This window comes from Panthera onca, chromosome D1 (genome assembly GCF_046562875.1).
Source record: "Panthera onca isolate mPanOnc1 chromosome D1, mPanOnc1 haplotype 2, whole genome shotgun sequence".
In the NCBI taxonomy this organism is placed as follows: Eukaryota; Metazoa; Chordata; class Mammalia; order Carnivora; family Felidae; genus Panthera; species Panthera onca.
The window spans coordinates 99,902,736-99,918,267 of record NC_138348.1 but is presented as its reverse complement, the minus strand read 5'-3'; the positions used below and the strand labels follow the sequence as shown (position 1 = coordinate 99,918,267).

General features: G+C 56.4%; 1 protein-coding gene across 1 annotated transcript in view; it reads right to left on the bottom strand.

The window, feature by feature from the left end:
• Positions 1-15,532, bottom strand: part of DSCAML1 (DS cell adhesion molecule like 1) — a 349,722-nt gene that overhangs the window by 94,533 nt on the left and 239,657 nt on the right. The window contains exons 4-6 of the mRNA XM_060604850.3: positions 10,402-10,548; positions 4,199-4,477; positions 338-613 (exon numbers count right to left, since the gene is read on the bottom strand). Of these exons, the coding sequence (XP_060460833.3) occupies positions 338-613; positions 4,199-4,477; positions 10,402-10,548 (702 nt within the window). The remainder of the gene's footprint in view (positions 1-337; positions 614-4,198; positions 4,478-10,401; positions 10,549-15,532) is intronic.

Here is a 15,532-nt window from a genome sequence, read left to right as displayed (position 1 = left end):
CCTTTAATAGTAAGATTCTGGCGATTTCGGAGGGCAGGGGCAAGACGGTCCAGTGGTTAAGAGACTTGAGTTCAGATCCCAACTCTTGACTCTTGGCAGAGCTGAATGACCTCAGGCAAATGACTGAAGCCTCAGTTTCCTCAACTATAAAAATAGGGAACTTAAAAAAAAAAAAAAGCATCTCCCCACAGGGCCCGTGGGAGGAGGAGCTAAGCCAGGCACCTGCCTGGACGGGTGTCTGCTATCAGGAGGGGAGGGAGGCAGCCTGGGGCAGGGCACCTCCCGGCCAGGCCCCGGGGGTCCTGAACCCACCCCTGTGCTGGCTGCCCCAGCTCACCCTCCAGCACAATGATGGCGAAGTCCTGTGCGGTCTGGGCCTTGCGGGTGGCGAAGCACTGGTAGGCCCCAGAGTGGCTCTTCTGGGCCGAGGTGATGAGCAGGGTCTCGTTGCTGAGCCCGCGGATGGAGACGGCCTCGTCGGGCAGCACCAGCTCAGTGTTGCGGTACCAGCGGATGGTGAACTCCGGGGAGCCCAGCAGGGCACAGGACAGGATGACCGTGCTGCCAATGCCGGTCTTCAGCTTCTTTGGTGTCAGGGTCACGTGAAGGGGGTCTGGGCCAAGCCAGCAGGGGAGGGGTGAGGGGGAAAGGTGGGGGGAGGAAAAGAAAAGAGAAAGGGCTTACCGTGGAGCAGTGTGGCTGGGGGTGGGCTGAGGGAGGCCCTGGTTCTGTCTCCAGACTCCTGGTGAGGGGGACCGAGCCGAGTGAATTCCCTCTCTAGACCTCAGTTTACCCGTCTGTCAAATGTCAGTGTCAGGCCGGGAGATCGCTCTGTACCTCTTGTGACGACGGCCTGCACTTTCTCGATGTGCGCGTCGGGTGGGGCCGGGGAGCACCCTTCAGCTCATAAGGAGGACAGGAGATTGGCTGGCTCGTCATCTCCCCTGACCCCCACCCCAGAAACCAGGGAGGCCCCCGGGGCTCTGCCACCTGTCTCTCACACCCATACAGGTAACCAATTTACACGCACCAGGACTCTGCTCTTCACCCCCACCTCCCCTGCCCCGCTGCAGGCCCCCAGCTCCCAGCCCGCAACCATCCTCCTCCCTTCCTGCGTCCCTCCACCCGTTCTCTGTGCTGTGGCTGGCCACTGCCCTGCTTGGAATGGCCATGGTGCCCAACAACTCCGTGTGGCATTCAAGGCCACCGGGGCCCCTGAGGACCTGCCCCCCCTTCTCAGCTCCACACTCCTCGAGCAGCAGTGGCCTGTCTGGGCACCCTGGGCTATTTCTTGCCCCAGAGCCTCCACCTAGAGCATTCTTTGTCCCCTTTGCCTAAGGCCTACTCATCCTTCACACTGTGCTCAGGACATCTCTGCCAGGAAGACTTCCTAGATACCACTCCCGTCCCAGGCTGGGTCAGGACCCCTCTTCTGGGCCTCCCTGTGTGTAGCTAGGGCCACACGAAGCACGTGGTCTCTTAATCACTTCTCTGTGTCTGTCTCTCCCTCTGGGTGGTGAGCACTTGAGAGCAGAACAACGTCTGTCACCTTCCATCTCTGCCCCAGGCTGGCCTCTCTCCCCAGATCCCCGTGGGCTTGGGGTTCTCTATAGGAGAACCCTATACAGGACCCCCCGTGACGTAGCCTGGAGGATAGGGGACCCCAGCCTGGCTGGGCGGGGTGTAGTCAAAGTGCACAGGAGTCTGCTCACGCTGAGTTCTCCCGCCCTCCCCAAGTCCCCGCCCTGGAAACGCCAGTGCGCACGAGGCAGGTAGCATCCCACGCGTCCCAGTCCCCAGCTGGGGCTCCCACCTTGCTGCCCTGCACACTTGGAGACAAGATGGGCAGGGGCTTGGGGGGCAGAATGGGGGTGTGTGTGTGAAAAGCATGCTTTCCTGTCTATGGCCCCGGCAGAGAGGGTCAGTCAGAGAGGACGGACGGCGGAGAAAAGTTATGTCACTTTCCCTCGAACCTGGCTGTCCAGCTGAGCCCAGTGTGGGAGGAAGATGGGCAGCTGAGTGTCAGAGGGGGAATGAGGTGCACCTACATGTACAAGCCAGCTGGGGTGTGCCCATGGCTGGGGGCGGCCACTCGTACGTCCGGGCGCGTGTGCCCGGATGTGAGCATGTTGACGAGTAGCATGGGTACGGGTGTGATGTGTATGGGTACGGTATACGTGGGCACGTACGTACGGAGAAACGGGCATGTGAACTTTCAACCCACCTGCCTGAACGTGTGTGTACATGTGCGTGTGTCTACGTGTGTATGTGAGTATCTGCTCGCCTATGTGTCCTGAGGCGGGAGCTGTGAACACCACATTACCCAGAGTCAGGCTTGCTAATTTTCCGAGGACTCAGGGGCGTGCTGCCCTCCTGACCTGTGCCCTGAGACAGCGTGTGTGTATGTATGTGAGCATGAGATGAGAGAGAGAGAGAGTGAGTGAGTGTGTGTGTGTGTGTGTGTGTGTGTGTGTAGCGTGTAGCAGGAGGGTGGGGAACAGGGGGGAAGGCATATTGAATGATTTGGGACAATACTTAGGGCAAGGAGTGGGGTATCAGCCCTGGTCCCTCCCCCTGTCTGCCCTGCTGGCTGGGGCACGTTAGCACGTGAGGAGCCCCCGTCCCCCGAAACGGGGCTCTAACCCAAGCATCTGCATCATGCACCGTCCCTCCCAGAGTGTTTCCTGAGGCTCCTGCTCTTCCTGTTTCACATGTGCTCACACGTGGGGGGACTTCTTCCCAGCACTGCATGCAGATGATAAACGTACCCCGACTGTCAAGATGCCCTCGTCTATGGGAAGGAGACGGGGTCACATCTGAGCTGAGGACGACAGGAGACCAGACCCGGGAGGCCAGCCCGGCGGGGAGAACATCCGGGGGTCTGCAGACCTGCAGCTCTATGCTCTTGACATGGGTGGGGGTGGGGGTGGGGGTGGGGCGGGAGGGCTTCCCTGCTCTCAATCTTTATGACGGAGGGAACTTCTCTGCAGGATGGGAGCTGGATCCTCTCTGGACGGCCTCCTCCCACTGCCCAGGTTGAGTGACCCTCACGATGCCGTTCAGTACAGCATTCAGGGCCTCAGGCTGTGTTGTTGCTCTGCAGGAGTGAGATTCCCCAAGGGTCTCCAAATCCCAGGCAACCTACTGCCCACGCCCTTCCTGCAGCCCAGACAGCAGGCAACTCAGAGAGTCGGCCTCTGGATTCCAGGGCTGGAAGGGGCCTCTCCACTTTGCCGACGGGGAGCCCCAGGCCAGGTCACACGAGGCGGGGGTGGGGAGGGGTTCTCTGGCACCGGGCCCTCTGCCCACCTGGGGGCTCAGCAGCAGCAGGGGTCTGCTAAGGCTTTCCACTCTCCCCAGGGGCTCGCTGGACCCCAGGAGGCCCCGGGGATCTGGGATGGGGGAAGGAAAAGGCAGGACCAGAGCCGATGCCCCGCTGGTAGGTCCTGGGAAAGTTGCCTTGGTCAGTTATGCCTGTGTCTGAGCTGATTGATCAGTGCCCCGCTCAATTATTGCTAAATATTCTGAATATTGTCTCTGATGAGATACATACATCCTCTCTAGTGGATTAACATCAGCACTGTTTAGACTAGTTCAGACACTCCCTTCTCCCAACAGGCCGGGAAGTCCTGTGAGCTCACTACGGTCACTGTCACCCTCATGGTTCCTTCTTACCCTCGTGACCTCAGGAGGCAGGAAGCTCCCGGGATCATTATCCCATTTTGCGGAAGAGGACACTGTGGTGGTGATCACCGTTATGTGATTTGCCCAAAGTCGGTTACTATCTGATAAAGCCAGAACCAGGGGCGCCTGGGTGGCTCAGTCGATTAAGTGTCTGACTTCGGCTCGGGTCATGATCTCACGGCTCGTGAGTTCGAGCCCCATGTCAAGCTCTGTGCTGACAGCTCAGAGCCTGGAGCCTGCTTCTGTGTGTGTCTCTCTCTCAGCACCTCCCCCACCCCCCACTCATGCTCTGTCTGTCTCTCTCAAAAATAAATAAACATTAAAAAAAAATTAATACCAGAGCCAAAAGCAGACCTTCTGATTTCAAGCCCAGAGTTTTCTGGGATGTGAAACTGTCTTCCCAAAACAGGGGATTATCCCCTGGGGCCGGCCAGAGGCAGGTGCGGTCCCTCCCTGTCACACTGCAGTGTTCTCAAAGGTTACTGGGGCTGGAACAGGGGCTTCTCCCACTCACCAATGACTGTGAGGGTGCCTGTGGCCTCTGCTGAGCCAAAGGTGTTGGTGACCTCACAAATGTAGGTGCCGCTGTCCTCAGTCCGCAGGTCACTGATGGTCAACCCTGTGATGCGTTTGGTCCAGCGGCTGTCGGCCGGGAGGGGGCGGCCGTCCTTGAGCCAGCGGATGGCAGGGATGGGGTAGCCGGAGGCCGTGCAGGGCAGCTCCACGGTGTGACCGGCCCACACTTCCTGGGAATGGAAGCCGTCCAGGATGGTGGGGATCGACTCGGCAGGGTCTGGAAGGCAGAGAGCATCAGTGGCCCTGGCGAGGCCTGAACAGGATGAATTGGGGGTGGGGGTGGGGAGGCAAGCCCCCAAACAGGCACCTGCTACCCCCGGATGGCCCGGTGTGGACAAGACCTCCTGATGTCCCCTGGGCCTCGGACTCTGGCCCAAGCTCTCCTACTCGGGCCAGGCATAGGTCCTGAGAACCATGACTGGAAGCAGGGGCTTGTGGGGGAAGAGGCTGGGGAGGGCAGACTAGGCTAGAGTGACAGACAGACAGATGGAACAACGGAAACAGCAAGAGGTGCAGAGAAGGAGAGGGTGTGTGTGAGAGCTCCCTTCACAGAAACAGTGCCTGGAGTCTGGCCCAGACCCAGGAGCAGTCATACATACCCTGTGACACGAGAATCAGGACTTCTCGAATTTGCGATTCTTGTTAAGTCTTGCTCTGGGCCTCAGACTGGACTGGGGGTGCCCTTCAGGGATGCGGGGACAATCTGCCCTGTCCTGTCTCCTCCCACCCGCAATCCTGGCAAACTCAGAGAGGGCCGTGCATTTCCATCTGCACCCAGAAGGATCCAGAAGTTAAGCCTTCTGCAAACCACACCTGCCATCCCGAACGATTCTCTATTTTCCATTCTCGTACCAAGAGAAACCAGTGGCTGCCGGACCCGTGGCCCGGAACCGCAGAAGACCCGGGCCCCTGGCTGGCAGGGTTCTGTGTGTGATGCTGTGACATTTCTGAGTGGTGATCTGGCTGCTCACAGCCTCGTCCTTACCCTCAGAGGCCACCCCGAGTTTTCTGCCTTGGGGGACCTCCTCCTGCTATAAAACCTGCATAGGCTCCCCTCTACCTCCATGATACTACTCACACTTCTTATCCTGAGTTAGGCCTGCTATGATGTGGGGTCCGGTCCCGGCCAGGTCCCTGGCCTAGGCTGCCCTCACCTACCTCCTCGTGGCAGTGGTTTCCCACTGGTGTCGTGCTGTGTCCCCACACTGCCCTCCCCGCCGGATGCCCAGCCTCCCGCTCTGCTCGGCCGATGCCTCTTCATCTTTCACAAACCAGCTTCCACGTCGCCCCTTCTGGATGCCCTCCTCCCCCCGCCACTCTCATTGCGTCCCCATAGACTTTCTTTCTCTTTTATTTTCAAACAACCTTTTCTTGTTGTAATGAAAGGGCAAAAAAATGTAACACACGCACACGGCAAAACTTCAGAAAGTAGAGAGAGGCATGAGGGCATGAGTGTGAGAGGGAGGCTCCCTCGCCCCTGCCCTCAGCCACCTCATCTCCCTCCCCAGAGGCCCCCACTGTTGCCGCTTTGCCCGCGACCCTTTGCAACAGCGGTTAGCACCGGGCCACGTATCTGTCTTCTGCAGGAGACGGCCAGCATCTTGAGACAGTGGTGATCCATTGTATCTCCCGTGCCTGCAGAGAGCAGGGCCGTGGCTGTTGAACCACGGATGTCGGGAAGAGGACGAATGGGGGCACTCGGGCACAGGGCGGGCCAGTGGGCTGATTTGCCAGCTTGCAGAGTTTTTATAGGCTCGTAGACTAGGAGAGCTGGCTTAGCAGTCTTGGAGACCACAGACAGGGGAGGACCCTGAGACCAGAGAGGCGCGGTGACCTATCCAGGATCACACTGCAGAGCCTAGATCACCGGCCATGGTCTCCCTGACCCTTGCTGAGAAAATGGAACCGGAGATGGAATAATCTAATACTGACTTTTGCTCCCGAGCGAACGGTGAGAGCGGCAGACGCCCCCCCCTCCCCCCCCCCCCCCGGCCCCTCCTTGACTGATGGCAAATTTCTCCCGTCATCGGCGCATCTCCCTTGGAGAAGGGTTGGGCTAGGAATGCTCTCTGGGGGAAAGACTTTCTCGAAGACTCTCTACTCCCTCCCTCCCGTTCGTAGCTCTTCCGAGGGAGCCTGGGCTGAGGATCAGGACAGCGCAGTGCCGGTGCGGGTCACAGATAAACTGTGTGACCGTGGGTGAGTCCTGTTGTGTCCCACAGCCAAAGAGCTTGGCCGAGCGAAACCACTATGCAGATGTGCCCGGCAATTACTGTTTGGCACCCGCCCTCCCTCCCCACCAGCGTCTGCGGCCTCTTCCCCACACAACCCTGTGGGAACGGTCGGGATAAACAAACCCGGTGCCAGGCAAGAATTACTCAATGTGACACTTAATTGATGCAAAATACACAAATTCCGTGGCACAGCGCAGAATTTACAAGCGGAGGGGCTGACGGGGCGGTGGAGGAAGGGGCGGGGGGAGGGAATTAATCACCGAGTCTCAGGCGTGAAATTAAATTCTGAGGGAAAGAAACCTCTTTCATTACTCCGGAGCCGAAGTAAAATGCTGCGGCGTGTACGGGCGATAGCCCGGGGGGATCGGGCGCTGCCGGGGCTGGTGCGGGGCTGGGGGAGACAGATGGCTGGGCCCCGAGAACTCTCCGGGGGTGTGCCGGGGCTGGAGGGCTGGGGGCGCCCCGGGGAGGCTGCTGGGACCTCCCCCCCCGGTCGGACGAGCAGCGCTGCCCCAGAGAGGCACCCCGAACACGGCTTCTGCACCTGACTTCCCACTCCCCGAGCTGGGGCGCCCTGGGCTAGTCCGCCAGCCTCTCTGGTCACTGGTTTCCTCTTTATAAATGCAGATAATGTCTATTCCACGGAGTTAATGCTCGCGGAAGCTCCTGGTAAACGCTAAACAAGCACGTACATGCATAGAATGGTTGTTTCGGGGGTGTGTTATAGGGGGCTCTGGCTACTCTTGTCACTGCCTCCTTCACCTTGGACGATACAGAAAAATGGCTCTCCTCCCCTTCCCCAACACAGGCACTTTGGAAGGGAGGAGGAGTACTAACGCAGCAACAAGAGGCCACTGCCAAAACACAGCGCTCCCTGCGGGGCAGAGCCCAGACTAAGCCTTTTCCATCTGGTATCTATTCTTCCCAACAACCCCCGGGGGCGGGGTATGTTTTGTCGCTCCCATTTTACAGATGAGGAAGTTGAGGTTTGAGACGTCCCTTCGTTTGGGCCAACTTGCACGTGGTGAGGCTAAGCCTAAACCTTGGGCTGGATTCAGAGTCCTTCCTTCCCGCCCTCTGTATCCAGCTCTGCGAGGACTGAAGGGGATGGTGGAGGCCCTCGTCTGATGACCATCAGAGACACTCTGCCACGTGGGTCCTTCTGCTCCTTCCTCTCGCCTTAGGGCCTGGGCAGACAGGGGCAGCCATCCCTTGGGGTGCGCGGGCTCAGACCCCCTCCCCGCCCCGCCCCGGTGCCACCTCTCCATCTGCTGACCTGGAGCTTCCGGCTAGAGAGGGGCCGCACCCTTCCCAGCCACCAGCCGGGGAGCCCTCGGGGGTGCGGGCCACTACAGAGTGAACCGTCTCAGCGGCAACCACGGCCAGCCTCTCTCGCTCAGGACTGACGGAGCCCCGCCTCAAGCCGGAGAGGATCTGCGGTGTGTGGGGCCGGAGGCTGAGGCCCCGAGCTCCCCGACGTGCCCCCCTCGCACCCCCTCTGCACCGCCTTGGTCCAGTATCACTTGTGTTTTTGCCGAGACAAGCAGCTTGCAGATGGCCTTGTCACATCACATCACATCAGGGCCGTGTCACCGGCGGGGCCCCTTCCCCTTGGCTCCCTCTGCTTCCTTCCCTCCAGGTCCCTCCTGCTTCTTTCAGATCTCGTTCACTCTTGTCTTCCCCTCTGCCTTTGTCTCTCTGCGTAGGTTTTCTCCCGTTTTCTCCCTGTCCCGGGTCTACTCTGTGCCTGCGCCTCTCCCCTCGTCTGGCCGGGGGCCTCCCTATCTTTACTCCCGTGTCTCTTCGTCTCTGGTGCGTCTCTTGTTCTCTTCCTACCTCCCCCGCTTCTCCTCACCGCCGGTGGGGAATGGAGACCAGAAGGAGAACGGCTGGCATAACCTCCAGTCTAAAGAGTGTCTTTTTTGAGAGACACCTGCCCACGCCCCCCCAGAAGTGGAGGTGAGATTGGCAGGATGAAGGGGCCAAGTATGTGTGCAGGAGAAAGAAGCCGGCCTGCAGGAGGGGGATGTCTGCACTGTGCCCACGTTTTATGAGAAGCATGCAGATGAGATGCAAAACAGCATGTAGACAAGTCCCCATAATTTGGAAGGGAAGCACTCCAACACATTTGGGAGCTGGGCTGCAGATTCTGAAGTCCAGCCACGAAGATAGGGCCTCTCAGTACAGTCCCCTTGCCTTCCCGCATGACAGTTTCCCCTGGCATTGGTTAATTCCACAAATATTTACTTAGCACCTACTATGTGCCAGGCATAGGCCCAGGTGCTGGAGACACAGGGGAGAATGGGAGAGCCCCACCCCTGCCCTGCTGGCTCCCACTCTCCTGTTCTTGCCTCCAAACGTGCCGGGCAAATGAGAGAGGGGTCTGGGCTAGAGTTCATCTGGGTCCTCACCAAACCCCAGAAGGTCAGAGTCAGACAGAATCAGAGCGGTCGTCTAGTCAAGCTACTTCTCTGGGGTCCCCGAGAGGTCACGTGATTGGGTGAGCCGAGCCTCCAACACCACTGCTCTATCCGTTCACCCTCCCTCCAGAAGCCACTCCAATCCCGCCTCCTCGAACCGCAGAGATGGTCAAATTGCAGGTCACAAACCGCGAGGAACTTGTGAAATCCATTTGGTAAGTTACAACCAGCATTTAAGTAAATCAAAACTGGACAGCATCGAATAGAAAATATCCGAGTGCGTTCAAACGCACATGGTAGGAAATACCAGAGTGCATGGCTCAGGTTAGGATAAAAACGTGATCTATCTGTAGATCGCAGTCGAAAGAGTTTGAAAAAGTACAGTTCCAGAAAGGCACGGTTCCTTGAGGGGTACCATGTGTCCTCCTTTACTCTGTGACTGGGGCACGAATGGGGCGTTCAACTGACCCTTCCCATGGGGGTGTCCACACTCCGGATGCAGAGGGTGAGTCCTGGCTTTGCCTCCCACTGGTTAAACAGTTGGGGCAAGTCGCTTGGCTTCCCTAAGATCTGGTTTTCTCACCTGTAAAACACATCAGTGTATACCCCACAAGGCTATCACGGTGCCTAAAGGATAGCAGAGGAGTGAGATCTCTGGCATGCAGGGGACTTAATAACCGTTAGCTTCCCTCCCTCCTAAAAGGTGATGATAATCATTCCTGGGGTGCCTGGGTGGCTCAGTCGGTTAGGTCTCCGACTTCGGCTCATGTCATTATCTCATGGGTTGTGAGTTCAAGCCTCGCATCGGGCTCTGTGCCGAGGGCTCAGAGCCTGGAGCCTGCTTCAGATTCTGTGTCTCTCTCTCTCTCTCTCTCTCTCTGCCTCTCCCTGCTCACGCTCCGTCTCTGTCTCTCAAAAAAAAAAAAAATAAATAAACATTAAATTTTTTTTAAAGTGATGATCATTCCAGAATAAGAATCCTTTATTTAATTTACAAATAGTTTTGCTTCTGAATTCTATTCTGCCTACTTTTAAGCTATAACAAAAGAGGCACATGCACTCATAAATAGGTCAAATAGAATCTTAAAATACATTTAGAGACACGAAGGAAAAAAAACTTCCCCTATCTGATCTAATTGCACCTAATCGTTAACTATGTTTGAATATCAGGTTCTATTTAGGAGCTTCCTGGCAGCAAAGGCAAAAAAGGAAGATGGATTCCATTAACCCTCATTATCTGATAAATGACAACACATCAGTTCTTCAGGTGAGCTCGCTTCCTTAGGTACAGACTCTGAAGTTCTTACATGAAGGGCCCTCCACACCAAGCTGGACCACTTCTGCCCCAGGAGGTCCTATGTTTGTGTTCCTTAAGCTCCTTCTCCGAGGCTCCCGACTGCCTAGATACACAGCAGCCTTCCCGGTCCCTGGTGCGGACGTGCCCACCCCAGGGCTGGGCTGGCGCCCACTGCAACCCCCTCACCTACCTGTCACAGAGAGGCGGGCCCCATTGCTCTGCCGGGTCTCCCCGCTATATTTGTGCTTGGTGATGCAGCGGTAGGTGGAGAGGGCGTCCTCTTTCTGCACGTCAGAGATGTACAGCCCGCCGTGGTGAGTAATAAAAAACCTGTTTTCTGGAGACAGAATCAAGATATAATCCATTACTCCCTTGGCTGGGCACACCACCAGAAGCAACTCAGGCCGGCGGCCGGCCTTTCTCCCAGAACCGTTATTCCTTTCAGTGTTAGATGCTTCAGAGTTTTACAGAGGTATAGTAGGTTTTAGGGTCAGACCGAGACCTGGGTTCCAAACTGACTTGTCCACTTATCAGCTGTGTGATCTCGGAAAACTTACTTAACTTCTCTGAGCCCTATCTGTACAACGGGGTGCAAATAACACCTCGCGGGGTGGATATAAGGATTAAAAATAATAATAAAGTGGCACATAGCAAGTGAGGGTCAGTGTCGCCTGATGAATGTCAGTCCTCATCTCTCCTATGTCTGTGCGAGAGCTTGCAAAGCTCTTTCACGTCCATCGCTCATTTGTCCTTACAACCGTTTGTGCGTCCTCTCCATTTTCAGGTCACACAGCCAGTAAGCAGAGCAGAACTCAGCCTTCTGGTTCCCAGCTCTGTGTACTAAACCAAACACAAGCGAAAATCCCTTTCTCTCGATTTCAATCATATATTCACTCATCAAACAGTTACTGAGGCCAAGCTCTGCCAGTAGTGGGGACATAGAGATCCAGATACACAGTACTAATTCAACACACAGTTCTCGAACGCTCGTTTTGTGCAAGGCGCAGGTGCAGGCACTGTGCTTTGCTTTTCCAGGTCCTACCGTCAGGACTCGGCAGGGAAGCCAGAAGGACAGGCAGTAAGACACCCATTTTGCTGATGGTGACATATGACTCCACTTAGAGATGGAATGGGTTTCCAAGGTCCTGGGGCAGACCTTGAATTTGAGCTAGTGAGCGCTGATTTTAAAAGGGGAGAATGTGGACTTGACAGTTGGGGAGGGGCTTGCAATCAGCTTCAGACTCCCCTAAGCTCATGGCAGGGCCCTCCCACCCAAGAGCCAGCCAAACTGGGATTGAGGAGCTAAGTTTGGGTCCCTCTGCCTGCTCTCTGGGGGCTAGGCTGCTTCCTCCCGCAGGCATGGAAGATGCTAGGTGGCCATTTCCACCAGGAGTGGGCACTGGAATCAAGACAGTGACAGTGACTTGAAAAAGAAGCTGCAGGGGAGAATGGGAGGACCTTCTAACGTCAGAATGACAGGCGTTCATAAGGAAACATCCGGGGTAGCCTGTGCCCTTCAAATCCTATTATTTGGAAGTCTGCTTCCTCCCACCTGGGGGCTGAGTGACACCTCCCTCCCCCTCAACCCCTGATAAGAGCTCTGATACTGGCTCACTCTCCTATTAGAAATATTCTGGGTGGCTCAGTTGGTTGAGCATCCGACTTGGGCTCAGGTCATGATCTCGCGGTTTGTGAGTTCGAGCCCCGCGTCGGGCTCACTGCTGTCAGCGCAGAGCCTGCTTTGGATCCTCTGTCCCCCCGGCTGTGCCCCTCTGCTTGTGCTCTCCCCAAAATACATACATATATATTTTTTTAAAAAAAGGAAGATTCCGTGACGCCCCACCCACCAAGCACAAGCCTCAGTACCGGGGGACGGGGATCTCACCGGTGACACTTTGCGACAAGGCACGTTGTATGTAGGGCTGAGAAGCTTCAAGTGTCTACCACAGCTTTGACAAGGTTCTCCAGCCTTCCTCGGAGGATCTGTGGCTTCAGCAGCCCCTCCCAAAGTGGAGAGCTCTGACTTTTAGAGAGATCTTCCTGGGTCACAGTTGGTCTCCTCGAGGCTCCCTCCATGGGTCCTGGTTCTACTCATGAGAGCCCCACAGAGCTATCCTGAGCCCGGGTCACTGCCACACTGCCACACACACTGGAAGGGAGCTGTCGTGCCCTTCAATGTTTCTGCAGCCTAAGCAGCGTAGGGGTTTGTGTTTTAGTATTTATTTAATATGGTTTCAAATACCTTCGTCAATCTGGGTGATCTCTTGTTTCTTAATAAACTTTGGTTTATCCGCACATCTCCTAATCTTCCCGCTCTCCCATACACCTTTGTATAGGACTACACCTACTATGTGCCACCACTTGGCCAAGTGGCCGGGACCTAGCAACTGGCTTCGCGTGACCAGCGCAGGAGAGGGCTGGGGCCAACCCCCCCAGCCCAACATGGTTTGCTTTCTACAGGGGACAGAGCGGGAGTAGGAGGCAGCCCCATCACCCCATGGTCTCACACTCGACTGGCACTCAGCCAGCGCCCTGGTCTTGTGTCTGTGAACCGCTGTGAGTACACCTGCCGTCTCTCCACCCTCGGACACCTGGCTGTTGTGGGCCCACACCTGGGACGTCACATGGTTCCCCCCGGTGAGTGACGTGTTGCTGGGACCCACCCCCCCGCCCCCCGCCCCCCGCCCCGGGTGCATGCTTGGCCATGTGGCAGGATGCCAGTCCTCTGGACCCCCGCCGTGCCCCTCCGGCACACGGACCACACCTCGCAGACCCCCGCTCAGTGCTGTGGGTAAGAGACGTGGAGGAAAGTGGGAGGGAGCCCAGCCCTGCTGCCGGCAGTCGGAGAGGACCCGGGGGAAGCACAGAGAAAGCCTGGCTTCCCCGCCAGACTCTGAACGTGCCGTTTTGTCTCCATGTTGTGACATCCCAAAGTCAAATGCGGAAGCTCTCCCGTGATTTATTATGTAACTGGGACTGGAATGCAGAAGTATGGGAGGGTGCTGCTGATCAGAAGTACCCGGCCGGGGGCGTGGTGGCGGGGTGAGGAAAAACAGGAAGGACCCCCGATCCGGCACCAGCAGCTTGGCCCCCGTGATCTCGCAGCTCCCCGCACCCCAGGAAGACGGTGCATTTGGTCCTACTGGAATTCGAAGCTGGGAAGGGGTGCTGCGGTGATGTGGTGGGGAGCTGGGGTTTCTATAGCAACAAGCAGCTGCTGCATCTGATGTTTCACATCCTTCATTGTCCTCATTTCCCCCCTCCCTTCCCCCCTTCTTGTGCATATTTAATTGCAGTAACGTTTCTAGACACAGTGTATCGTTCCTCCTGAAACAAAGGCGGGCCGGCCGCAGCCAGGGGGATGCACAGTGCTGGAGAGAGGGGACGGAGAAATCAGGGTATTATGTTAATCCCCCCTGGGGGCGGGGGGGGGGGGGCTCGTGCAACATCAGTTCTGCATGTTTGATGAGAATCAGATGACGGGCCCTGCTGGGGAAGGGAAGCAGCAAGAGGCCTGTGGAGTGAGCGGCAGGCGGCGTTGGGCGGGGGAGGCACAGCCAGCTGGTGGGGGGTTCAGAGGGGCCAGGGCCCCACAAAACGGCTGGCCTCTAAGGCTGGCTCTCCGATGGGGTGCCCTGGCAGTCGGGCAGCCCCCACCCTGCACTCCAAATGGGACCAGCCATCCCTGGAATGGGTAGAGGGGCAACTATCCTCTACCCTGGCCCCTTCCGCCAGCGGGTAGGCTGGGTCCGGCCGGAGGAAGGACAGAGTGGCAGCCGTGACCACTGGGTCCAGCTTGCATCCTGAGGCCACATGGGAATGCGTGTCTGGGTCATGTTTGGTCAACACCAAGATGGGGAGGTACGAATGGCATTTCGTGGTCAGGGGCCACCAATGCTGGATATCTTGGGTAATAAATACTGTCTGACCCCAAATGCCAGTAGTGTCAGCATGGGTTTATGCTGCAAGATCACTTTCTCTTAGGTGCCAAGCTTGGGACATGAGACCGTGTGCAGGGGCGCCCGGGGGGGCTCAGTCGGTTCAGCATCCGACTCACGATTTCAGCTCAGGTCATGATCTCGCGGTCGTGAGGTCGAGCCCGGCATCGGGCTCTGTGCTGATAGCCAGGAGCCTCCTTGGAATTCTCTGTCTCCCTCTCTCGCTGCCCCTCCCCTGCTCGTGCTCCGTCTCTGTCTCTCAAACTAAATAATTAAGCATTAAAAAAAAAAGGACTGTGTTTAAACGTGGACTCTGCCATTGATGCTGCTTGTGTGTCACATGTCACAGGCCGTGGCTCATCTGTGAACAGGCCCATGACCAGGAAAGTGCTGAGTGTGGTTAAGGAAACCTTTCTTTTTATTTATTTTTTTTTAATTTTTTTTTTAACTTTTATTTATTTTTGAGACAGAGAGAGACAGAGCATGAATGGGGGAGGGTCAGAGAGAGGGAGACACAGAATCCGAAACAGGCTCCAGGCTCTGAGCTGTCAGCACAGAGCCCGATGCGGGGCTCTAACTCACGGACCGCGATATCATGACCTGAGCCGAAGTCAGCCGCTTAACGGACTGAGCCACCCAGGCGCCCCTGAAACCTTTCTTTTTAAAAAAATTTTTTAAAATGTTTATTTATTTTTGAAGGAGTGCGAGACAGAGCATGAGTCGGGGAGGGGCAGAGAGAGAGGGAGATGCAGAATCCAAAGCAGGCTCCGGGCTCCGAGCTGTCGGCACACAGCCTGATGCGGGGCTCGAACTCGTCGACCAAAGATCATGACCTGAGCCGAAGTTGGACGCCCAACCGACTGAGCCATCCAGGCGCCCCTCTTCTTTTTACTGTTACTAAAAATACTCCACCTGCTTCACCATCCTTCTTCCAGGTGATCTGGAGCAGGCCTCTCCTTTTTTTAAAGCTGCATATTTACCAAGTACTAATACATGTCAGGGCAAGGATTTTATACACATTATCTTATTCAATCCCCACAACCCTTTGCAATGGATACTGTTATTTTTACTAACCAAAGCACAGAGAGGTTAAATAACCCACCCATAGTCACACAGCTAATAAGGGGCAGAGCCCAGATCGTTAGTCTACTTCTTACGCTCTTCCAAATCTCGGTGTCGACTGAGTCTTCTAGAATAGCAGCACCTCTCATAGGAACATATGGTCAGCCAGCCTCTGCTTGGCCGCTTCTGTCAGTGGGGTGGTCACTACCTTACAAAGGAACGCTCATCTGTTCGGTTCAGTTTGGCTTGATTTATCAAGTCTTTCTGGGGCACCCCTCAGTCCTGGACTGGGCTCCCTGGAGAGGTCTTGGACCTAGTCTC